The 27,393-nt window shown below is 33.2% G+C and overlaps 1 protein-coding gene across 1 annotated transcript in view; it reads right to left on the reverse strand.

The window, feature by feature from the left end:
• Positions 1-231: 231 nt before the first annotated feature.
• The window catches only part of SPRED1 (sprouty related EVH1 domain containing 1), a 101,758-nt gene continuing 74,596 nt past the window's right edge, over positions 232-27,393 (reverse strand). Inside the window, exons 5-7 of the mRNA XM_039843944.1 lie at positions 26,361-26,516; positions 6,352-6,453; positions 232-5,083 (exon numbers count right to left, since the gene is read on the reverse strand). Coding sequence (XP_039699878.1) covers positions 4,433-5,083; positions 6,352-6,453; positions 26,361-26,516 — 909 coding nt within the window. The 3' untranslated portion in view covers positions 232-4,432. The remainder of the gene's footprint in view (positions 5,084-6,351; positions 6,454-26,360; positions 26,517-27,393) is intronic.

Genomic DNA, 27,393 nt, shown 5'->3' on the forward strand with positions numbered 1-27,393 from the left:
ATCCTCTAAAAGAGTAAGAAAAAGTCCTTTCATATTTCATGACAGGTTTAATCACGTAATTAAAACAAATTATTTGATATTATCTGATATGTCCAATTACATGGGTATGATGTAACAAAAAGAGTTACAAACTTATATATGCATATTTACATTATATACCAAAACTATCAAGCTAGTCAACTATATCTTAAGGAGATACATTATGACATGAATTAAACAATATTTCATTGCTTATTATGCAGTCAAGCTTTTAATGGAAATAATATACAAGTGAGGCACTTTTGAGGTCAAGAATAGAAAGCAAATGACACTACATACTGGCAATGTTCACAAAAATCTATGTGTATCTTTAATACAAAAACTTTTCAACTAGATTATTTTTGAAAAATTGCAAAACTAGCAACTTATGCATTTTAAGGAGCTTTCGGACACAATGGCTAACATCAGTGTATCAAAGCATATGAAAGTTTTATAACCACCTGGCTGCTTGGCAAACAGTACCTTAATAACTTAAAGCCCTTTTTTTTTCTTTTTTTTTTTTGGTTTATATAAATCACCTCAGGTTGTGATTTATGTTTTGACTTACTGCAAAGCACCTTATGGTGCTATTATTATTGTGGTTTATAGACCAATTTAAGTGCAACAATAACTTGTTTCTACTGCTTTCCCTTATACTTAGAAATATGCTCCCAGAGGTCAAATTAAGAATGAGAATATTTAGTGAAGAATCTGTGTCTTCCTGGTAACTAAGGATTTCAGTTTTATGTAGAAAAATGTTACACTTACTTAATGTATCTCTGGGCTAAAATTAAAAACCCAATCTTAAACATATTCCAAAATGTAACAAGACCAAAAAATTTTTCAACAAACATCCTGAAGATTCTTTAAATTGCCCATGTGGAGAAAGTACATGTTTGCTATACTTTGGAGATTTATATGGATATTAAGAAACATCTCTGTGCTATTCAATTAAATGGTGGTGGGATTGGTGGGGGTGGGGGCGTGCAATAAAAGAAAAAGACTTACCTAAGATATCGGATGGCACTATAACATGAATTAAAAGTGCATTTGTATCACTTCAAAAGTTCATATTAGGCACTGCTGAATAACCAATAAAAATAGGTAGTTTCAAGTTTTCCCCTTTAAATTTTAACCCCTGCCCCAGTGTCCCAGAGACATACACAAACACTCCCTCTGAAGTTGTCTTGATGTAATACAGGTGATATTTATTTATTTGAATTTTCCCTGACTAGTCATGGGAAGAAAAATAAGAATACCATTTTGGTAATGGCTTGAGCAAGTTAAAAGAATTGGTTGTATAAATGCTTGGGCACATTCATTAACTTTGATTGCCAGTTCCAAATATCAATAAATACTCTAAAACAGGATATATATAAAAAAAAAAGTGCTTAAAATCTTTCAGAAACCAACAAGATACATTAGGGAAAAGATTCCTTTTAGAGTTCCTTTGAGATATTTCTTACTCCAGCTTGCTCGGTTTGGAGGTGGCCACCACTTAAATAGCCCTTTACTGGTAAAGGGGCTGGAACCCTGTCAGACCCCAACTGCCACCTTATTTCTCTGGCCTATAAATCATCCAGTAGGTGGTACCGAAGTTCCACATCTCATGTTTTTTGAGAAATCGAATGATTCCCCCTCTAACCCACCCATCTCTTCCTTCAAGGCAGGAGAAAAATCATTTACGAGATACCAAGTCTGAACACAACAAGCCATCAGTCATGCCATCTAGATGATTTCACTTTCAATAGTTACTATCCCTTAAGTAGTTTTGTTTAGCCATTTGCTTAGACTACCAGATTAAAAACAAAGAAGGTTTAGAGGAAAAGCCAACTGGCAGTGCCAAATCTGTATGTAGAATAAGAAAAGGTCCCTAAACATACCTATACACGTTTAAGAACATGAAATTTAAACTACCCATGAGTTTTCACATAAGCATTCTAATTTAATCAAGAGAAATTTTCCACATAGGGATTCAGATAATGTTAATATATTATCAGTTAGTCTTCTAGACCAATTCGGAAACTGGGTATGTTAACTATATAAAGATCCAAGGTGAAATAAAAACCATTTTATTATCACCATAGTTTTTAATGAAGAAACTTGTTTAAAATTGTAAAGGAAAAAATGGGGATGGGACGGCAAAATCTTAGCAGCAAAGTGGTTAAACAATTTGAAAATATTAATGCACAAACATTAAAATATTAAAGCATATATGTTGCATATAAAATACAGTACAGAACCAGGAGTTGCACTATACTGATTAGTGCTTAACAGAAGAAATGATTAAATTTGTTCTTCCCAGAAGTATATACACAGTTCATTTCCACAGCATTTTCCTATATAGCCAGCAAGTTATTTTTTTCAGTTAGTCACACCTTGCTCAAACCTGAATTATAAACTCCGCACTTACAAATATGAAAATCCATTCAGAAGGAAAACCAATATTCCCATCCCACCAATAAAAAGTAATTTTGAAAGTTAACAGTCTATTCTGGATAAACAAGTTTAGCTGAAAACTTCAGGGATGAAGATCATCTGGCGTAGCAGCGTCCAAATATATAAACAGTAAAAATAAGACTTAAAACTGCTGCTACAGTGTGTCATGTTTGGATTTAGTTCATCCAATTGATTTTTAGTACAAAACTAGAAATAACCTCTTCTTCATAACATCTATAGTTATCAATATATTTTTCTTCTTTTCAATGTGAAATAATACTTCAAGATGATCTATATACACAATGTCAGTTCAAGCTGTCATATAAATATAAATGCTTTCTTAAAAAAAAAAAGTATTTTACAGACAGTGTTATATACATTGTTCAGTTTGATCTGGGCAAAAGAAGACAGCTAACCCAAGCTAAAGTGTGAATGTAAAAAGAATGATACATAAATGACATTTAAAATCCTGCATAGAAAATGAGCTTCAAATGGTAGTGTGATTTCAATGTTTTCCACTTCTGAAACTTCAAGCCATTAAAAAAAAGGCACGCTTCTTAATTTTATCCTCTAAGAGAAAGTTCTTAAAGAACCCCTTACTTGGTTAGAGTTTAAATGTAACACTTACAAAAGAAAAAAGAAAAAAAAGCAATTTGACCCCAAAGTACTTTAAACAATTTGTTGGAACATTTATCCAACTACTTTGTAAATAAAACATCCAGTAATACAATGCTCTGCGAAAGAAATAGATTTATATGTACAAGATATTCCATTTACAATGTTGGATTTAAATACTTTCCTGGGATAGTTTAGTACACGCTTTAACATAAAATATTTTTGCTTTAGGCCAGTTTAAATAAAATGCAAGTGAGAAAGTTATTGTTATGTGAATAATAAGCACTGAAGATTAAGCTAAAAAATTAGTAACACAGCTGAACAAATTCTGGTGTAGCAGAATGATAAATGGAGATCTGAGAAGGAAACCTTTACACTAACTATCCAGTTACACTTTTGCCTTATAAATATTTGTAAATGCAATATAATTTTTTGAAGGAGGAAACTGAAAGAAAACAACTTGCTGGTTGAATACCACAAAAACAAAACAACAACCCCAAAACCTCATTTTTTTCTATAATGTTTACTCAGTCTCTTTTTATATAAAAATAAGTGTTACGTTCCCATCAAAACATTAGACAATTACATCTGTGCTTTAAAAAAAAGTTGGTCACTCAAGGCTATTAGAATATTTTTAAGGATTTTAGATTACCAGAATGTACAGATATAACTCAATATAAACTGGAGCCAAAGGGAAATGAGGATGAAATTCACATGGAATAAAAGCATTATTAACTAGATGAGTAAAATATTCAAAATATAATGGAATGTGACAGTAGATACATGTACATCTACTTCAGAACTAGGAAGGGGAAGAAAAGTTTAATATGTCATAATCCGTACCTTATATTTAGTTAAATATAAACATTTGTTATTTATACATAAAACTGCTTTCAAAAAAACGATTTAGTTGCATTTGTTTAACTTCTTATAATTTCCAAGTGTTAACTTTTCTTAGATTGAAATCAGCTGTCCCCTAGTGCACTTTTTAGTTCATGTCCTAGAATTCAAACCTTTAAAAGTCCCATCACCTAATGCATAAATATACAAAAATGCCAAAAATTAATCCCTTTTAGTCGGATCATATTTTATGTTCACTTTTTATAGCCAATAACCAGAAATGATTTCCTTTCACAAATACTCTTTACAACCTGTAACAAAACATGCCATGCACTCAAGGGAAAAGTTAGGCATGGCTAGCATTTGTGAAATGCCAAGAACGGACAAGATCTGCTTCCTCCACGTGTGGCCCCAATGACACCAGGCAAGATTTCATATTGCTTGCCAAAAGCTTCCATAAATCCAAGTTAGCTAATTCCTGGAAACAAAGATTTTAAGCTCATTCTGGCACTGGATTCTTTCATCCAGCAGCTTTATGTTTCCCACCACAGCACCCACATGCCTCACCACAACGATGGCACATTCTCAAAGGGACGTAGCAGCACATACATGGTACAATGAAAGACAAAGCTACTAGGGCTAACCATCGTAAGCAGAACTTGTCATCGCTAGTGTCACATGAACAGGGATCTGAAAAATCTCCCTCTGAGTCTGACATACAATGATACAACATGCTCTCTGCACAGAGCATGCAACTAACTTGATATATGCATCTTTTAATAGGGTCTGGAGCATCCTGACATTTTCCTCTGCCATTTTCTTCATGATTAAACCTTTCCTGGCAGTATACGCAGCGAGAACGTTCACCATCTTCTTTTCTTCGTTTTGACTTCTTAAATTTTAATGAGGAAGGCTGTGTCTTAAATACCACAGAGTCTTTGAGTGAACTTAACTTAGTCTCATCCCCATAAGAGTACAGATAGTCTGATTTTTTACTGTCTGGTTTAGAAAACTGAATGTTGGAGTCAGTATCATCTCTCTCCAAGTCATTTTTCCACATGTCAGGATGTCTGTAGTCTGCATAGCGACGTATTAAAATATCTCGAGGGTTTATTCTGACAATCTCATCCTCATCTTGAAAGCTGACATGTCGGATTGATTTCAAAGGGACCTAAAAAGGAAAGAGATGAAAATTGCAATAAGGGCTGTGAATGCTAATTTTTTGTGTCATCTTGGCTGGGCCATAGTGCCTAGATATTTGTTCAAACATTATTCTGATGTTTCAGTAAAGATGTTTCTTGGATGAGATTAACATTTAAATTGATGATCTATGATGAGTTAAGCATATTATCCACCATGACATAGGTGGACTTCATCCAATCAGCTGAAGGCCTTAATAGAAAAAAGGCTGACTGGAACTCTTCTCCGGGTCCCCAGACTTTGCAACTGTACCTTACAGATTTTGGAACTGTACCTCTACTATCACATAAGCCAATTCTTTAAAATAAATATCTCTGTATATATACATATCCTATTAGTTCTCTTTGGAGAACACCCTGACTCATATGGATTTTGGTGTAGAGAAGTGGGCTGCTGTAACAAATACCTAAAAATGTGGAAATGGCTTTGAAATTGGGTAATGGGTAGAAGCTGAAAGTTATGAAAAGATGACCACTTGCAAGCCAAGGAGAGAGGGCTCAGAAGAAACCAAATGTGCTACACAACCTTGACCCTGAACTTCCAGTTTCCAGATTCACGAGAAAATGAATTTTTGTTGTTTAAGCCACCCAGTCTGTTGCATTTTGTTATGATAGCCCTGGCAAACTAATACAAAGACATGTGTTTTTAAAGTTTGGCTATGTAGGTCTCTGAAAATGACCTAAAACGCACTGTACCACATATACATACATGTATATGTGTACACACACAGATACACACACACATACATTTTTCCCTTCTGGATACACTATCTCCTTGAGGCCAGGGAGCAAAGTAAATCTTGTGAACATAAATCATATTGGTCTAAATAAAAATGACCCTTCCCTTTACTCACACTGATGGGCTTATAGTACTCATATTTTTATCTTCTAGCCCCTGAACACACAGTGACTTATCTACAAGTAAGCACCTGACCCTGGTTGGGGCAAACATCAATTCCCTAGATATTTGGTATTGGGGCTAAAAAAATTCCAGATCTGGGCTAAAGGTGGAGTGATTAATGCAGTCTATTAAATTAACAATATACAATTCTTATTAGTTTTATCTAGTAATAAATACACTGTGGCAATCACTCAGACTCAAACCAAAAATTTAGAAGGAATTTAAGTAACAGGATTTATAAGAATGAATGTAGCAAATCCATACACTAAATTTTTTTCTTGTATAATTCAACTATATGGAGAATTAGAAAGACTCTAAAATTTCACAAAGATTACTTACCCTATTTTGGGACTTTAAGCTTCCACATTCCTTGGATATTTGTCGCTGTACATATTCTATACTTCTGCCCTGAACGTCTAGGCTTGGATGGCTGAACGTTATCTAAAACACAAACAGTTTCTACTTAATTGACAAAAGAATGAATTTCTTATGTTTAATAAAACTACATACATTGTATATTCCAAAATTTTATAGTTTATTAGTAGTGAAGTTTTCCAAAATGGTTTTAATAAAAGGCATTATTTGAGTCTTATTTATTATTTAAACTTCGGTCTTTCCTTACACATTTAAAATTTAAAAAGTAATACAGACTTCTGGTTTCTGGTTCTGCATGTAAGGAGCTTGGAAGTTGCCACTCTGTCCTAACAAGTTAAAAGCTAAACAGGAAAAAAAAACCCAGCAACTCTCTTTGGGTCCATAATAGAGAGAAGGACATAGAGCAAACTGATGTCTCCAAGATTCGAGAGACAGACAAGAGATAAAGGGGAGTAATCACTTAACAGAGCAGACTCATGAGTGGAACTGCCATAGAAGCCAGTGCTGGGTGAAGAAAAACCAAACTGTAATTTATGAGTTGCTGGAAGCTCAGGGTGGACAACATTGAAAGTTAAAAACTCCAGGGGTACCCAGTCATAGTGAGTCACCCAACTTTTGTGAGTTTATCTGAGGAAGCTCAACCAGATTCCCATAGTAAATATCAGAAAAATCTCTACATGATTCCGGCAGGGAAGAAGAAAAAGAACAATTTTTAAATTAGAGAGCACTAATTCTTAACAAGGCCTGCCCTCAGGAGAGACTATTTAACCTGAGCCTGACCTGTTGGAAATACTTTTTGCTTCAAAACTGAAAGCAAAAAGAACAAAGACTAAAAGAAAGAAACAAAACATTCAAAAACTGTGAGATAACTACAAGAGGTGTGACATACACGAAATAGAAATACCAAAATGAGGAAAGAACAGAAGAAATATCTGAAATAATAATGCTGGAGAAATTAATGTCAGACACCAAACCGCAGATCCAGGAAGGTCGGAAAAGACCAACCTTGATAAATGCTTTCCAACCTTCCAAAAGTTCACCTAAGCATAATATTTTCAAACTATAAACAATCAAAGATAAAGGTAAAATCTTAAAAGAAGCCAGAGGAAAATATACCTTATTCAAAAAGAAGCAAAGATGAGAATTACATCTGACTTCTCAGAAATTATGCAAAAAGAAGAGAATGGAGTGGAACATCTATCAAGTGTTGAAAGAAAAAGCTCACCAACCTAGAATTCTGTACCCTGCAAAATTATCTTTCAAAAGTAAAGACTTTCTTAGGCAAACAAAAATTGAGGAAATTTGTTGCCAGTAGACATACTGCGCAAGAAATGTTAACAGAAGTTCTTTAAAGAGAATGAGTAATTTAGGTCAGAAACTTGGATCTACGTAAGAATGGAAGAGCAACAAAGAAGAAATAAGTGAAAATAAAACCCTTTATTTTTCTAATTCTTAATTGATCTAAGAAAAAAAAGTTTGTTCAAAAAATAGCATCAATGTATTTGATTATGTGTGACTATCTATGTATGTATGTATGTTTATACACAAAATGAAATGAACAACAGCAATGATACAAGGGATGGGGAGGAGGAATTAGGATTATTTTGTTATAAGGTACTTGCACTACTTATAAAGCAGTTTAGTATTATTTGAAAATAGACTTGAACTAAATGTAAATATATAATGTGAACTATAGAGCAGCCACTAAAAAGTTTTTAAAAGTCTGATATGCTAAAAAGGAGAGAAAACGGAATTATATAAAATGTTCAATAGATCCATAAAAGATGAAAAAAGGGCAAGACAAAAATAGGAAGAACAAGGGTAACAAATATTATAGATTAATTCAACAGTATTAATAATCATTATTTTTATTAATGGTAAAAATATACCAATTCAAAGATAGAGATTGTCAGAGTGAATTAAAAAAATAAGACGCAACTAAATGTCATCTATAAGAAACACACTGTAAATATAAAGACACAGAGTAAATGGATGGAGAATAACGTATCATGCTAACACTTATCAAAAGAAAGCAGGAGTAGTTATATTAATTTCAGACAGAGTTGACTTCAAAACAATAAAAGTTATCAGTGATGAAGGGCATTACATAATGATAAAGGGGCCAAATCTCCAAGAAGACATAACAATACTTAGCCTGTATGTGCTTAACAAAAGTTACGAGACAAAAACTAACAGAACTGAAAGGAGAAACAGATGCAGCACTCATAGCTGGAAACTTCAACACTCCTCCATCAGAAATGGACAGATCCAACAGGCAGAAAAATCACTACAGACATAACTGAACACAATAACTTCACCAATCAAATGGGTATAACTGACATCTATAGACTATTTCACCCAGTGACAGCAGAATACACATTCTTCTCAAGCTCAGATGGAACATTAATCAAGACAAACCACATTCTGGGCTATGAAACAAACCTTAACAAAAAAATTGTTTTTAAATCATATATCTGCTCTCAGACCACAAAGGAATTAAATTAGAAACCAGTAAGAGAAAGATGACTGGAAAACTTCAAAATACATGTAGATTAAACAACACACTTCTAAACACATGGGTCAAAAAGAAATTGTTAAGAGAAATTAAAAGGTATTTAGAACTAAATGGAAATAAAAACACAACTTAATCAAAGTTCATGGGATACACTTAAGTGTTTAATGAGAAACTGATAGCATTGAATGCATACATTAGGAAAAAAAGAAACATCTAAAATCACTGATCTAAGTTTCACCATAGGAAAGTAGAAAAAGATTAAATCTAAAACAAGGAGAAGAAAAGAAATAACAAGAATTAGAATAGAAATCAATACAGAATATTAACAAAATCAAAAACCAGTTCTTTGAAAAGATTGACAACATTGATAAGCTTCTAGTTGGGCTAACTAAAAAGAGAACACAAATTAGTAATATCAGAAATGAAATAGGGAACATCACTATAGATCCCATGGAAATTAAAAAGGATAATAAAAGAATACTATGAATAACTCTACATCCACAAATTTGAAAACCTAGATGAAATGATCAAGTCCTTGAAAGGCACCATCTGCCAAATTTAATACACAATCTGAATAAGCCTACATCTACTAAAGAAGATGAATCAATAATCTTTCAGAACAGAAAGCTCCAGATTCAGACGGATTCACTGGTTAATTCTACCTAACATTTAAGGAACAAATTATACCATTTGTCTATAACCTCTTTCAGAAGATCCAAACAGAGGAAATACTTCCTAATTCATTCTATGAGGCCAATATTACCCTAATACTAAAAATAGACAAAACCATTGCAAGAAAAAACTCTACAGACCAGTATCTGAAAACACGGATGCAAAAATCCTCAACAAAAGGTTAGGAAGTTGAATCTGAGAATGTAGAAAAAGAATTATATGCCACAGCCACAGGGGATTTATTCCAGCTGGCTTAACATTAAAAATCAATTAATGCAATCCAATAATAGAATAAAAGAAAAATCACATTTAATGAAGAAGAAAAAGCATTTGAAAAAACCCAACATCCATTCAGGACAAAATAACCTACAACTAACATAATTAATGGTGAGAAACTTGAAGCTTTCCCACTAAGATCAGGTATGAGGCAACAATGTCCCCTTTTACCCCTCCTTTCCTACATCATACTGAAATTTCTAGCATAAGACAAGAAAATAAAATGTATGGTTTAAGGGAAGAAACACAACTGTCTCTATTCACAGATAACATGATCATCTATGTAGAAAATCTAAAAGAACAGACAAAATATCTCCTGAAATAAGTGATTACAGCAAGGTTGTAGCATAAAAGGTTAACATATAAAAGCCAATCACTTTCCTATAAACCAACGATGAATAGGAATTTGATATTAAAATCACAATACTATTTACATTAGCACCCCCCAAAATGAAATATTTAGGTATAAATCTAAAAAAATATGTACAAGATCTATATGAGAAAACCCACAAAACTCTAATGAACAAAATTAGAAAAATAAATAAATGCAGAGATAGTCCCATGTTCATGTATTGGAAGACTCACTAATGTCAAGTCAGATCTTCCCCACATGGTCTGTAGATTCAATACAATCCCAATTAAAATCTCAGCAAGTTATTTTGTGAATATTTACAAACTGATTCTGAAGTTTATATAGAGAGGCAAAAGACTCAGAGTAGCCAGTACAATTTTAAAGAAAAACCAATCTGTAGTGCTGACATTACCTGACTTCAAGACTTACCATAAAAATACATTAATCAAGACAGTATGGTATTGGCAAAAGTATAAACAAATAGATCAGGGGAACAGAAGAGATGACCGTGGTTATGGCGATGACTTTTTAAGATATAACATCAAAGGAATGATGATACATGAAAGAAATAATTGATAAAGTGGACTTCATTAAAATTAAAATAGAATGTCGAGAGAATGAGAGAACAAGCCACAGACTGGGAGAAAATATTTGTAAAAGCTATCTGATAAAGGACTATTATCCAAATATACAAAGAAATCTAAAAAAAAAAATCAACAATAAACCAACCAACCTAATTAAAACATGGGCCAAAGACCTCGACAGACACTTCACCAAGAAAGATTTACAGATGGCAAATAAGCACATGAAAAGATGCTCAACACCATAAGCCATCAGAGAAATACAAATTAAAACAATGAGATACCATTACGCACTTACAGTTAAGTCCTCACTTAACATCGTTGATAGGTTCTCAGAGCTGTGGCAAAACAACTTATAACAAAACCAGTTTTATCATACAGTATCAACTTATCGATTGATATAATTTATCAATTGATATAAACAAGAGTTAAGTTCCTCGGGCATCTCATCCAGGTTATAATGAAATGATATTGAATAAAACAATGTTATTCAAGGACCTGCTGTATTAGAACGGCTAATATCCAAAACACTGACAACACCAAAAGCTGGAAAGGATGTGGAGCAACAAAACTTCATTCATTGCTCATGGTAATACAAAATGGTACGGCCACTTTGGAAGACAATTTGGCAGTTTCCTATAAAATTTAACATATTCTTTTTAATATGATCCAGCAATTGTGCTACTTGATATTTACCCAAAGTATTTAAAAACTTATGTCTACACAAAAACCTGTACACAAATGTTTATAGCAACTTTATTCTTAATTGACAAAACTTGGAAACAACCAAGATGTCCTTCAGTGGGTGAATGAATAAACTGTGCTACATCTAGACAATAGAATATTACTCAGTGTTAAAAAAAAAAAAAAGAGAGAGAGAGACACAGAGGAACCTTACATATTACTAAGTGAAAGAAACCAATCTTAAAAGGCTACATACTACATGATTCCAACTATATGACATACTGGTAAAAGCAAAACTATGGAGATGGGAAAAAAAATTAGTGGTTATCAGGGGTTGTGTGAGTGTGTGTGTGAGGAGATGAATAGGTGGAATACTGAGGGGTTTTAGGGTAATGAAAAACTATATGATGTTATAATGATGGATATCTGTCATTATACATTTGTCTAAACCCACAGAATATACCACACCAAGAGTGAAAAGTAATGTAAACTATGACTTTGGGTGATTTTGATGTCAATGTAGGTAACTGCAACAAATATACCCCTCTGGCGGTACCTTCCACTTTTTGGCTATGTATTTTGGCTATGCATACACATGTATGCATGCATGCACATATGTGGATCTTTAAAATTTTTAAATGTAAATAAGATGGCCAGATAGGAAGGTAGTTGGAGAACTAAGTAAAAAAAAAAAAAAAAAAAAAATGAAGGGATTAAATACAAATTGGTAAGTACAAAACAGTCACAGGGATGTGAGGTACAGTACAGGGAATATAGTCAATAATACTGTAATAACTACGTATAGTGCCCAGGGGGGCACTGGATTAATTGAGCGGATCACTTCATAAGTTATACAAATGTCTAATAACAAGGCTGTATACCTGAAACTAATGTAACACGAATCTCAACTCTAATTGAAAAATAAAAATACATACCTAAAAAAAATAGCACCTTTGTATTGTGCTTTGCTTTTTCACACTTACTAATCCATCATGGACACTTTTGTATGTTTATACATATAGCACTACCTTACTTTTTTAATAGCAACTTAATATTCCATTGAATGGATGACTTTTAATTTATTTACCTAGTCTGATTAATATCCACATAGGCTTTTCTCAGTCTTTTGATGTTATAAATAATATTGCAACAAATATTCTTATACATTTTAATCCACATGTCCAAGGATAATGTGTATCACAAATTCCTAAAAGTAGAATTGCTGAATTAAAAAGCTGGTATACTTCAATTCAAAAAAGAATTTAAATGGATATATCCAATTTGAACCATATACTCAGTAGTATTGTAAACAGAGAAGGAAGTAAAAACAGTTAGTAAAAACAGTTAAAGACTGAAGAGGTTATCTCATTCCCGGCCTTGTTTCCTATAGTTTTGAGATTTTACTTTCATTAGCATTCTAATCACATAGTAGAAGCATAAACAAAAGCATTCAAATTTTAATTATGCTATAGAACTATAGGATCCGTGTGGGATGAAGTAAGATTTCTGCATTGAGTTTATTTTCCCCAACCTCTCTATTATCCATTCTTCTACGCCCAGTTACCTATACCTAGTATAGAAAATTATGAGCCAACACTTCCCACTCAATTTTTCTTTCAGTTTCAATATTCAACAATATATTTGATTTCCTAATATATACATACTACTAGTCTCTATGGAAGGCGCAAGGAAACAGAAAAATGGCTCTTACCCTTACAAGTAGAATGATAAAGCAGTTATATAACTATATTATAAAGAGTTATAAAACTACAACTTAAGGTATATTATGTAAGTTTTATAACTACATTTATACATATACAGCTATATAACTATGCTTTATCATCCCACCTGCAAAGTTATTTAACTATTACTGAAGGTGGAATATGTAAGAATTCAACAATTGCTGGATGAAGAAATCATGATGATTAAATGGTCTGCGAAAGGCTTCATGAAGGAAAAGGAACTTAAAGTAAACACAGAATAAAGTAAGCATTTGTTAAGATTTTCAAAAGATGAAAGAGCATTGTAGAAAATAGAGGAAAATTTTTGTTTTCCTGATAGATGTATTTCTTATAACTACAATAACCACAAGTTATATATTAAATGTACATTGCCAAGATTTTTGAAAGTAAAAATGTCATTTTAACTTATTTCTCTAATTTCACTCAGGAAAAAAGTCAAACACTAAACACATTCACACTTTGAAACTACCTGAGTTAATAGAGTCTATAAATATTAATCCTCTCACACGATCTTCATGTGAAAAGACAAACAATGTTGACTCTTCACACTTATTAAACACAGACGTTCTAAGATACACCCCAATTCACCACTGCTTTTTAATACCCTAGGAATGTGATGCTGTTGCTTTAGGTCCTTAGAAGAATTTATCAGCTGAAAAAGCCATGGGAGATGCTTCTTCAAAGTCAGTCACAAATGAAATTTTAAAAGGATTCCATTTATAACGTTAACAACAACAAAATAATACAAAGAATAAATCTTATAAAAGATATACAATATCTTTTCACGAAGAAAATGCAAAGCTCTATTGAGAGATATAGAAGAGCTACACAAAGAGATATATAATCTTCATGACTAAGAAGACTAAATCCCACCCCACCTCACAACCTAATATAGACAGACATTCAGTGCAATTCAAATACAAACTGCAAATGGACTTTTCACCAAACTTGATAAGCTGATTCTAATATTTTTGGAAGAAAAACAAACACTAAGAGGAAAAAGAAGGTAGAAGCACTTACTTTACAGATATTAAGACTTCTTATAGAACTAAAATAATTCTATAGTAAAGAAGACAATATGGCACTCGTGTAGGGACAAACAGACCAACAGACTAGAGAAACCAAAAACATCTCAATGAATATGCAAACTTGATAGATGACAGATACAGCAGTCCACAACAGTGGTGAAAAAGGTTCAAATGGTGCTAGAACAATTATTTTTACGTATGGTAAAAATAAAATTGGATCCCTATCACAGAAGAGAAGTCAGTTCGAAAGCGTATAGTCAAAACTAACTTTCAGAACAAAATACGAAGAAAATCTCTGAAACAAGGATTGGGAGGAATTTGTAAAAAAACACCAAGAATGCTAAATTCAGTTGCATTAAAATTTAGAATGCCTGTTCACTAAACACCATAAAGAAAGTGAAAAACAACCACAAACTAGGAGATTCTGGACACAAATAAAACTCAAAAAGGAGAAGTGACACTGAAAATCTTATTACTCAGTAGCAAGATTATTATATAAGAACATGTTGTTAAAATTAGTTTGTAAAGGAACAACCACAGCTATTTCTGTAATCTTTCAAATGCTCAACACATCTCTCTTGTACTCACAGAACACAGAATCCTATTGACTTATTTATCTCAGTGCCTTTTGTAGCACATCAACCTCAAGAGCTCATTCCTATACACCCTAAAGAAACTCTAGCACATATAGCTGGAGACAAGAAAGTTCATACTAGAAGCATGCTTAATAGCAACAAAAATATGAAATTATCTTCTGGCAGAAGAAATATAAATTAAGTGGTAGAACTATCAAGAAAAGAATAGGAATTCTAAGCAAACAAAATGTAAGTTAATGGCCACCTCTAGGATAAAAACAAGTGGACAGAATGAGAGTGTTCCTTTTTGTTGTTTGGTGGTTTCTCAGGTGTTCATTACATATGTTGTTTTCTATGTATTAAATGTCATAAATCTTTGATCACAAGTTCATTGATACATGTGGTCTTATTTCTCTATAGTGAAATAACCTCCAGGAACTTGAAGGTAAAAGAAATTGAGTAAAAGAGCCATAATAGCTTTTAGGCGTATTAGGCTTAAGTAAAACCTGAATGAGAGTATAAGCATTTTGAAAGAATGAATCTTTCCATCAAAAGAACTTAAATAGCCCATGGAAGCACAGAAAATGAGTCAAAGACAAACACTGACAATGCCTATTTAAACATTACTAGAGGGAGAAACTTAAGCCAATGTTAGGTAACTATTCTCTATGGGTCTCATTTCTGCAGATCTAGTGGGCAGGCGCATTTGTCTGCCTTTGTTTCAGACTGTTTTCAAAGATGTGTGTTTAATGGAACCCTTGGAAGATATAGTGTCTCCCCTGTGACATTAGTTTGTTTAGTATCCAGTATAACAAAAACACTGTCTCCCTCCATGACAAAAGTCAGGTATTGCCCATTATGAAAGATTTGGGTTCCCTAAGCTCAGGGGTTCCAATGCTGTGATGTTAAAACCACTGTGTGTGCAACATCCACCTGATCAGCTCAGCACAGTTCCTCTGGGACTTGGGAGGCAAGGGGAACCAACACAAACATGAAGTTCCCACTACTCTACTGTGCTATGAGCAGTGAAGTCCTTTGTCTCTGATCAAGTAGTCTCATGCCTTCTGGTAGCATCCATAAAACTAGTTAGCAAATTAACTTGTTAACTTATATAAGTAGGGTTAAATCTTTGACTCTTCATATTTCTTGACAGTGAGGAAGTAAGTAGTCTAGTCTAGTCTAGTCTAGTCTTTTTGGCAAGGTTGTTCCTCTCTTGTAGAAAAGGGTCAAAGCATTTAATTACTCTGTTGAACACAAATACATAGCCGGCTTTTGACAATAATGTAGTAATATATCATGAAGATTTATTTTATGCAATGTGCTAAACAAGCTCCTATGAACAACATGATGGTTTAAATTAAAACTTTACATCTGGCTTTTTACACATCATATTCTTAAACTTGATTATTTTAGTCTCTGAAAGATGACTCCAGTTTAACAGCATGACAAAATAAGGTTTCTGGTCTGAAAGTTCAGGGACAGATTCTGTACTATGGAAAAATTCACCCTGTGAGATCTTTTGGGTGACATCCAAATGGACAACCGGTACGCAACCCTAATAGTACTGCGCTAAATGCAAGTGTGCATTTATTATTCCTGTTAATAAAGTTCTGCAATATTTACTAAATGTATAGCTAATGGCTTTTGTAGCTTTAAAAGAGAAAACCTTTTCCATCTTAATTCCTAATAAATCGAGTTCACTTATTTCAACAACAAATGTGTAAACATCTAATTATGCAACATACAACATAACCCTTGTTTCTCTATGTCACATCAATCTTGTAGATAAGTTTCGATAGTATAGCTGGAATTCAGAATCAAATGGTCTGGCTGCCTCTAGAAGCCATATTCAAAGTCCCCATACTAAGAGCTATTTGTCAAACATTGTTCACATCCCTCTCTACAGTTACCCAGTACTATTTTGTACTTTTCTACATGGTGACTACTTTAACTACTATTACCATTACTGCCATTTTGGGAGAGGGGTACAGTTCTTCTCCCCCAACTAATCAAAAAAAAAAAAAAAAAAAAGAAAATAGCTAAAAATTTATAGTTCCCTAAGCCAAAGAAGGTAAGACAAGTAAATTCCCAGAGTCTAGATGACGACTATTAGTCTACTGTAGTTTGGGTTACATTCACCAAGTTTTTTCTCCTTGTTCATCAATATGACCTACTTCAGGATGTGTGTATCTCTACTCTCTCCTCCACCAAAATGAGTTTCTCTGCCCATCACTCAAGATATTAGAACATATTTTATACTTAAAAGTGTTAAAGTGGGTACCTTAGACTTATTTCCTAAGATTCCTAGAAGCTAATAAGCAAATATGACTCCAGATATTGTTCTGATATCCCAAAATTCCTGAATGGGATAAAGCAGATTACTTTTTGCTTTTATTCTTGCTATCATTTGCTCAAAGTAAAACTGGTTTACAATTACTTTTTTCCTTTCTGGTACTAATATTTTAATTGTTCTTGCATTTCTTATAAAATTTCATAATAAACTTAGACAAAAATGCATAAACTATAGATAATTTTTATCCCCCATATAAAGAACCTTGTTATATGGGTTGTGAGGATTAAAATGAATTATATAAGTGCTTTAGACGTACCCAGCACATAGTGGGCACCAGTTATGACTAAGATTAACAAACTATAATCAACTGATTCAATGAAGTATAAGGCTGACTGTTTACCATGAAGAGAAACATTTTAATCTGAGCTAGAATACAGAGGAGGAGAAAAGAAGTACATTTGCTTACCATTTCTAAGTAACATTAGAATTCCAATAATTCAAAATTTAGCGACCTTGGTTCAGGTACTTACTATTCTATGCATTAATTTCTTCACTGATTTTAAAAACTAAAGATATTAGCTTTGCTCAAATGAAATATTGAACTCAAAAGCACTTAGTGAGGCACCAAAGTACTATAAAATTTCCTTATTTTTAACAGTCTTCTTGATTTCTTAAGACAACTACAGAGGTGGAATAAATTATTAAACACAATAATACATAAACGCTTTAACAGCTATTCTGAAATGAAAGCCACCCCCCCCCAAAGTAGAATGATTCCAGAAATGATGTTGCTTTCAGTAATATTTTTATTTTCCATAAAACTTAATGAAAAACACCAGGTAGGAATCACAACAGGTTTCATTATGCCATCTCATATCGTTTCTTCTATAACATATTAGAGGGAAAAAAATATCAAGTATATCAGTACAAACTTCAGCTCTAATGTTCTAAGGGAATAGACACTCCTGTGTCTGTTTAACAGAACAACAAATTAAGACAATCAAATATTATCAAAGAAACAAGAGCCTTGTCTTTTGAGAAAAATCCCAAGCAATAGATGACAAAACTAATGTGTTTCAAAAATGGCTGATGGGAAACTGAAAGGTGCTATAAAATCTGATGTGAGTAGGAAAAGTACAACTTTAGTTAAATGAATAATTTAAAACTATCTGATCATAAGAAATACTTAGGATGATCATCAAAAAAATTTAGATAACAGGATCCATGCTGTTACTGTGACTCTCGCTGAGACCAATTTTCCGTGAGTGCCCCTCAGTTCCTAGAGGGTTAAAAAACTATAATCTTTAATTACTCTGGCCAGGGAACTACGCCCTCCTTCCTTGCTAGGACAATAAACGCCATTAAAGTTTGCTAGTATTTATCTATGTCTTACTGAGTCTGTAACCCAGTAAGATCATAAATAAGGTAAATGTTTACAGATTGCTTAATTCACTCAAGAAAATCAGCAGGCTTATGTTATCTCTAGAATTAGGTTTGTCCTTAAGCCGGATCAACACATTAACCCACCAGTCAGACTAATTATCATGTCCTCTCCCCAAAAAAACACATATGCTCACGAGCATATCTATGTGCACATGCACATATACATACCCTCTGAGAGTAAGCCAACTACTGGTCCTAAGCTGAGGCAAAGGCTGAAATAGCAAGTGTTCTGATCAGACCTTTTGCTGCACAGTTGCTTTAGCTCTCTACTTGAGGAAAGCTCATCATGTAATCATTTTCAAGGAACCCTAAAGATTTAAGAGGTCAACTTCCATACCAGTTAGGACTGTATGGCTAATTTTACATAAACAAACAACAGCAGCAACAATAAAATGTATTAACTATTTGCTCTGTCCTATAAGCAGAGCAGTAACAACAAAATTAGAAGTAGTATCTTAGGACATATATATTTCTTCAACTTTATCTCTTCAGACCACTACAATGGTTAGAAAATTTACTTTTTTCTTTTCATTGTTTTTAGCTTAAATTATCATTTATCCCTCTTCTTATTGCTCTTTTTAAGAATTTTGTTCTTTAAAGGATTGGTTTTATTGTTTTCCTTTTTATGCTACTTTTCTTTAAGTTTTTATACTTTTAATTTCCCAATTCACACAAATTTGGGGGTTTTTCTTTATATTCCATCTATTCTTCATTAAGAAGTATTTATCATTTTTTATCCTCAATTTCTCAGTTTCTGGTTCAAATTTAGTTTTAAATTTTTAATTTTAATTACTTTTAAAATTCCTGCTTTTTATTTACTTTTTCTGGACATTTTAGATTTTATATCTTCTTATGCTGGATGTCAGGACAAGTCATGTCTTTTATAGCCATTAATAATCATGACAGTTTATTTAATCATGAAATGTAAATGTTAATATTGGCAGCTACCTGTTCTAAAATGTCTGTGGTTTCTAACACACAACCTTTGGATATTAGGCAAATCACTTACTCTATGCTCTCTGACAAGAACAGGAAGTGGTAGCAGTGTTGTATTGGTGGTAACGGAGGTAGTCTTCTTCCCCAATCTTCATTCAGATGATTAACCACCTACTCGACTGCTTGGACCTCAAACTCTAAGTCATCCTTGACTATTTTTTCTCTCGTATTCCATATCCAATCTATTATCATGTGGTTTTATTTTTTTTGGCTCTTCCTCCAGAATTTATCCCAAATCTACCCATTTCTCATCATCTCTGTGTAGTCCAAATCACAGTATCATTTACCTAGACAAAAACAATAGCCTTCTAAATTGGTATTAATTCTGCTCATGACCATATTCTGTCAATTCTCCACATAGCAGCCATGTTTTAAAAATGCAAATTAGACCTTTATTAGAGATTAAAAACCTTCCAATAGCTTCCCTTTAACACCGGAACAAAATTCTAAGTCTTCCCGACAGCTTACATTATCTAAACACTACTAGGTTCTCTAACTGTAATTTGCAGTTATTACCACCTTAATTCACTAAACTATAGCTACACAGGCCTGTTTCTCTAAAATACCAAGCTGCTGCTTGGATTATTCCCCCCTCTAGATTTTCATATGGCTGTTTTGTTTTGAAACATCATATATCTGCATATAAATATTTCTTCAGAAGCTTTCCCCAATCATAAGTCCCCCTACTATTCTATTTCCCATTACTTTGTTTCATAGCTCTTATTACTATCTGAAATAGTACTGGTTTTTAAACTTATTTATTGTCTATCTTCCTCACTAGCATTTATATCCTCCATGAGGCTATGGTTCATATCCTTGTTCACAGTTCTTCCCAAGACTTAGAATAGAGGCCTGATATATGAGTATTCAAAAATTTATCATATGTATATATATCATATACGTATCAATGCATGAATATGAATGACTTTTTTTAACCCCTAAAATAACACTATAGGAGTCTTACTATTATTGCTATTTATATATGAGGAGCTTTGTAATTTTAAGTTAAAAAGCCGGGAAGTATAATTAGATCTGCCTGCATCTAAAGTCTGAGATCTTACCCATTATTGCAAAAACTTCTATCCAGGGAATAACTTTCCCCTAATGCCTAATTTAAATCTGTCCATCCTATAAATCTTGGAATGGACAGCTATGTGAGCTATATAAACCTGCCCTAAACTGAGCCAATCAGCTTTCTTCTTTTAAGAATATGACACTGGTTTATAGTATAGGGATCTATTATAACCACAGAACCAGCTCAAAATGGTCCTATCCTGTTTTAACATGATACCAAGTTGCTTTTCAGAGACAACAGACCAAAACCACAAGTCATACAGCTGAAGCATGTGCAGAGGAGAGAACGCTGACCTCCAGCTAGACCCAGACTAAAGTCTCCCTTGCACTCCACCAGAACCAAAGGACCAAGACATAAATAGAACCTGAACACTAAAATCTTTTCAGAAACAAGGAGTCTGTTGTCCAGAAGCAAAGGATCCACTGTCCAGAAGATCTTGTGTTGATGCCCTTTACCATAAATGGCTAAGCTCCAAAGTCTTCTAATTAAAACTTGCCCCGTCAGAGCTTCTGCATACCTGTTTCCCTTAGACCCTTAAAAACCTGCCCTGAACCCTGGATCCCAGTATTAGCTTCCTGTTCTCCTGGGTGGCACCATTCATAATAAAATAACCAATCTTTCTCTACCGCAATTCTTGGTGTTTAGTGTTCAGCTCTGCCAGTGCTGGGTGGACGAACTCTCTGATCTGTAACTCTAGGCTGGAATATCATGTAGATTAAAGGGCTATGCCTGATATTCTGATAGTCATGACTGTTTATAAACTGATGAGGCAACAAAGAACCTAAACTATAGAGAAAAAGAAAGAAACAGATGTGTAATGAGAAACAAAGATAAATGGTCACATGGGGTATGTGTCGGTAGAACAGAAGGGAGGAGAGGGAGTGGGAAAAGAGAAAAGTTACCTAATATCTTTCAGTTCCCCAAAGTCTTAGCCTTATTATTCTTAAAATGAATTCTGAGAAATGCCATTTTGTCATTAAAATAAAGTCGTCTTCCCTTAAGCTAGTTTGAATGGATCTGTTACTTACGACCAAATGATCTTAAATTAACCAAGTTTCCAATACTGAATGATAACAAGACTAGGAATAAGCTGAGTCAAAACACTGTTCGCTTCCAAGGCGAAGCTGTTAGCATTTATTCATTTTCTCTCAACAAATGTTTACTGGATGCTTACTCTGTTTCAGAAACTTCTAAGTTACTGTAAATGTGAACAAACAAAAAATTACAAATAGGAGAAAAATATATAAAGTCAGAAAGTAATAAGTATTATGAAGAAAAATAAAGCAGAATAAGGATATATCAATGGAGAGGTTACTATTTTATTTAGAGTGCTCAGGGAAGGCTTCACGGAAGAGGTGATCTGAAGTGAGAAACTAGCTCTATGAAGACCTGGGGGAAAAGTGTTTCAAATAGAGGAAAGAGATAAATTTATCTGAGGCACAGATAAATTCTTAATACATTTAAAACATGGAAAGTCGGGGTATTTGAGACAGTGAGAGAGAACGATTAATAAAAAGTAAATCTGGAGAAGCCAAGAACAAAATCATCTATATAGTAGCTTTGTTAAAACTCTGAATATTATTCTAAATGAGATTATACACTTTTTGAAAGTTTTGAGCAGGTTGGTGATATGATCTAATTTATATCTTTGAACGATTACTTTGGCTACTACGTGGAGATTGGCGATGTGTGTGGGTAAGATGGGTAGAAATACGTAAGAAATTACGGAGGTAAGAAGAAGAAATATACTTTGAATGTAGAGCTTACAGAATTGTTGACTGACTAGATAGACAGAGTGTCAGAAGAAGAGAGGATGAATCAGGATGAATTCAAATTTGTGCCCTGAGCAAATGTATAAATGATATACTTAGATGACAATTACTGGTAAGTAGAACTAATCAGAGTGAAGGAAAACCAAGAGATAACCTAAAGTGAAGTTGTAATTTTGAGAGAAACAGGGAGGTTGTCTGAATATGTGCTTTTATCATGGTATTTGCCCAGGTGCTTACAATAAGTCCTGACGGTCTTGAAATAGCCTGAGAATGTATGTTTCTTGCAACCTTTAATAACCTAATCAGATCTATTAGCAAAGAACCTCTCACAATCTGTGTTCGACTTAAATATTTCAAACTATATTTATATGCTATATTATGGCTGTATTGAGAGTTGCTATTAGAAAAGTTACCAGATAATCTAGAAGGTTTTTCATTTTCTCTTCAACTGCCGCCCCCCAATCCTATTCAAGTCTTTAGGATTAAAAAAAAAGAAAAGAAAAAAGAGTTAAATTTTAGGCTCATCCAAGAACGCTGGGGTCCACAATGCTGAATTGATAAAGTTTGAATTTAATTAAATTTCTGTCTCCTTTATAATAAATATGTAATTTTAAATAAACTTTTCTTTGGCTTTGAAGGTTGAAGTAATGCTACCTCCTTAACCTGTGTTCTCTAACCTGAATCGTTACCTTCTCTTCTTTATCCCTTCAAATTATAAGCATTTTCACTCCTTGGCCCCACACACCATTAAGCTCTAAAAAAAAGACCTTTATAGTCAAACTTTTTGAAAGGAGCCCATAAAAAAGAAATGTTTCCTCTCCCATCATGAATGTCTCCTAATCTCACTAAAACTGTGCTGTTACCAATTACGTTTTAGAGATGAATTCAAATTTTATTGGGTCATTTAACTGCAAGACATTAACTTCCCTATCATTTCCTTTCAACTCTCCTTCCTATGCTTCTGAAACATTACCCTACCCTAATTCTCCTACCTGTGTGACCATTTTTCTTTACCTCACTGTCTTTTAATATTTAGATACCCCAGTGTTCTAGTTCTGAACACTGTTCTTAACAAAGTAATTATAAAATAATTCTAACTGTTCTAATTTTAATTTCCATCTTTGAATAACGATTCTCAAATTTTATCTCGAATCCTGATCTCTCCCCTTAAACCTCAGATCTAGAAATATTATTTGAAGAGACACTTGGTGGAGAAATTTCTAAATCTATTCAAATATAAAAAGGCACAGATTCAGGAAGCTCTATAAACCCAAACTAGATAAATAACATAATATCTAGACATAGCAAAATCAAACAGCTCAAAGCCAAAGATAAAAACAGTATTTCTTAATAGCAATGATGGAAAACTATAAGACAATGGTACGACATCTTCTAAAGTGTTAAAAGAAAATAAATGTTAACTTAGACACAATAGTCAGCAAAAAATCCATCAAAAATGGAGGAAATAAAAGATGTTTCCAAAAAAACAAAAATTGAGATTGACAGCAATAAACAGCAAATAATCCTAGATGGAAGTATGGTAATAAACAAGGGGTTGAAGAATATAAAAATTCATAAATAAGTAGATAAATCTAAATAAATATTGACTGTTTAAAATAATATTGTGTGAGGTTTTTCATATATATAAGTATATACAGAGAGAGAAAGAGAGAGATAAAGTGAGAATGAATTAAAATTCATGACAACACCACAAAAAGTAAATGAGGGATAAATGGTGTTAAGGTATTATAGGATCCGTGCATTGTCCAGGAAATAGTAAAAAAAAAAAGAAAAAAAAAAGTCAATTCTAAGGAGCCAATGATGCATACTATAATATTTAGAACAATTAATAAAAATATTGAACAACTGTATTACTAATTAATAAAGGGGAAAATTAAGTAGTTAAATAAGCAAAGTGAAGAAAGGAAGAAATATGCAGAGAATCAACAGGACAGACAGAAAACAAATAAGATGATAGATTTATAATTAAATTTATCAGTAATTGCAGTAAAAGTAAATGAACAAAAACCTCAAAGACACCTGGGGAAAAAAAGTCCAACTATATATGGTTGAAAAGAGACATCTTATATATATATAAGATATAGAAATATTCCAAGTAAAAGGATGGGAAAATATGTACTGTGCTAACCAAAAGAAAACTGATGTAGCCATACTAACATCACACAAAGCAGACTTTCAGGCAAGAAGTATTACCAGAGATAAAGAAAGATATTTCATAATCGCAAAAAAGTCAATTCAAAAAAAGATAGAGCAATTGCGAAATTATGTGCAATGTATAACAGCTTTGAAAAGCAAGAGTTGATAGAATTGAAAGATGATTCTACAATCACAGTTGGAGATTTTTTAACATACCTTGCTTAGTTACTAACGAATTAAAAAAAAAAGTATAAGGATATATAAAATTTGAACATAGGTTCAAACAGATGTCCAACAACAAACCTGATCTAATATATATAAAGAACACTGCATCCAACAACTAAGAAGACACATTCTTTTCAAGAGTACTAGCACTTGACCATACGTTGAGTCATTAACCAGACAACAAAAATTTTGAAGGACAAAGTTATAGGACATAACTCCCAGAATCCAGAATTACTGTAAAGCTATATAATAATTTAAAAAGTCTAGTAAAGGTGAAAAATAGACAAATATGCTAGGGGAACAGAACAGAGATTAGAAAGAGATCCACACATATATTAGTCATGTGACAAGTGCAATGCAGTTTTAGAAACCACGGACTTTTCACTAGACGATGCTAGATCAATTGGCTCCCCAGGTTGGGGGGAGATCTTGACCTAATCTCACACCATTTATAAAGATCAAATGAAAGGAAAAATAGTTAAGCTTCTGAAAGACAATATAAAATATCTTCATGATCTGGTGAGGATACCCAAAGATTTCTGAAACAGCACATGAAAAAACACTAACTATAGAGGAAAAAATTACTAAGTTGCTTTTATTAAAATTTAAAACTTTTATTCAGCAAAAGACATTACTATGAGACTGAAAAGGCAAACCACAGGAGAGAAGATACACCTGCAATATATAAACCCAACAAAGAACTTATTTCTCAAATAAATAAAAAGAATGATTATAAGACAACTCAATATAAGATGGGCAAAACCAAAATGACACTTTACAAAACAATTTCTAAATGGTCAAGAAGCATATGAAAAAAGTTGCTCAATATCAGCAGTAATCAGAAAAGTATAAATTCACAATATAAATATTACTTTACTTCCATCAAATGACTAAATTGGGAGAAAAAGAAGAGCAATACCAAGTGTTCAGGAAAATTCCCACCACTGATACACCATTTGGGAATTTCTTGTTTTTGAGTAAAACTGACACTCCATAAAAATTCACTGTGTTTATTAACCTGTGGTTTCTTGTGTCTTCTGGTAGGTGACTGTGTACCCAGATTTGTGGGGCAACAAACAAGATAAAGTCCAGGTGTTTTTGCAGAACATAAAAAGCACAACAATCTGGGCCTTTGTTCTATCTTCCTCTTTTCTACCCTCCACATTGTTTTTTCCCCTAGATTGTGCATGCTTTTATTTATGTTGCTTCCTGTTATGAACTAAATATTTATGTCCTGCCAAAATTCATATGAAAAACTACCCCCCAGTGTGATGGTATTTAGAGAGATGAGGCCTTTAGAAAGTAGTTAGATCATAAAGGGTGTGGTCCTGGTCTGAAAGAATTAGTGCCTTTATAAGAAAGAGACACCAGAGTATGCTCACTTTAGTGCTCTCTCTCTCTCTCTCTCTATGCCACATGAGGACACAGAGAAGGCAGCTGTCTGGATTTGATTCATTATAAATCATATTCTCCTGGGTTCCTACTGTTGTTTATTTTGTCTGGAAAAGGGTAGATGGCTTTGATGTTCTTGTCTAACACGTCTGATTTCTATACATATGAATAATACACTGAAAAATATCTTCTCACCTGATTGGCTTGGCTTTGCAAGTAGACTCTTCTGGCATTCAGATCTTCAAAGAGAGAAGGTCTTGAGCTTCTATAAGGCTCACTGGTAATAACTGTCTCTTGCTGGAAAAGACGATCTTTCACTAGAGTACTGGGAGTATCCTCTTCTTCAGTTGCCTAATGGGAATAATCCCCAAATCATTAGTTGCCAGAATATAAAAAACAATAAAAAATTAGATACTTGGGGGGAGGTAGATGGGGTAAAGGGGGTCAAATATGTGGTGACAGAAAGAAATCCAACTATGGTAGGTGAACAGTGTAAATATATATATGCCTTACTGTTAAAGTGTACAGCTGAAACTTACTGGATTTCATTAACTAATGTCATCATAAAAAAATAAATTAAAAAAAAAATTAGATACTTCACTCTCTAACAGATATTTTGCAAATCAGTCAGAACACACCACCGCCGTCACAATGAATAGCAACTCCCAAAACTCAAATGTGTATGATTCTGAGCTAAATGAAAGTAAATTTCAAAAAAAAAAAAAAAATTTTAAATCGATTTTATGAGCAAAATGGGCTTTCTTACAGAAAAGAACTTAGGAAGAATTAGAAGGTTAACCATTCCATGTGTGAGAGAGCTAATTATAATGAAGCTTTTAATTATAACTAAAGGTGGTATCATACATAGAATATGAAGAAAACATTAGGAAGAAAATACAAATCAACAAAACTTTTGCAAGTCAAAAGAAAGGCATGTACCAAGGACTGCGTAATCGTATGTGATAGAGGGGATCAGAAGAAGACAGCAGTCCATGACCTTTTTGAATAATGAATGAATGAATCACGTAGCCTGAACTTGCTGATTATTTAGAAAAATTAAAATCACATGAGACTTAGGTAGGGGATATGCTCAATGACAGTCAGTAAAGATTTGCCTTTAAAATTTCATAAACAATAATTCCTGTGAAATAAATGTTAAATAAGTGAAACTTAGCACATTACAAAATGAAAAGTCCTACACACATTTTAATTGTTTCTTTTCTTTTTC

This window comes from Pteropus medius, unplaced genomic scaffold (assembly GCF_902729225.1).
Source record: "Pteropus medius unplaced genomic scaffold, Ma_sr-lr_union100, whole genome shotgun sequence".
Taxonomy (NCBI): domain Eukaryota; kingdom Metazoa; phylum Chordata; class Mammalia; order Chiroptera; family Pteropodidae; genus Pteropus; species Pteropus medius.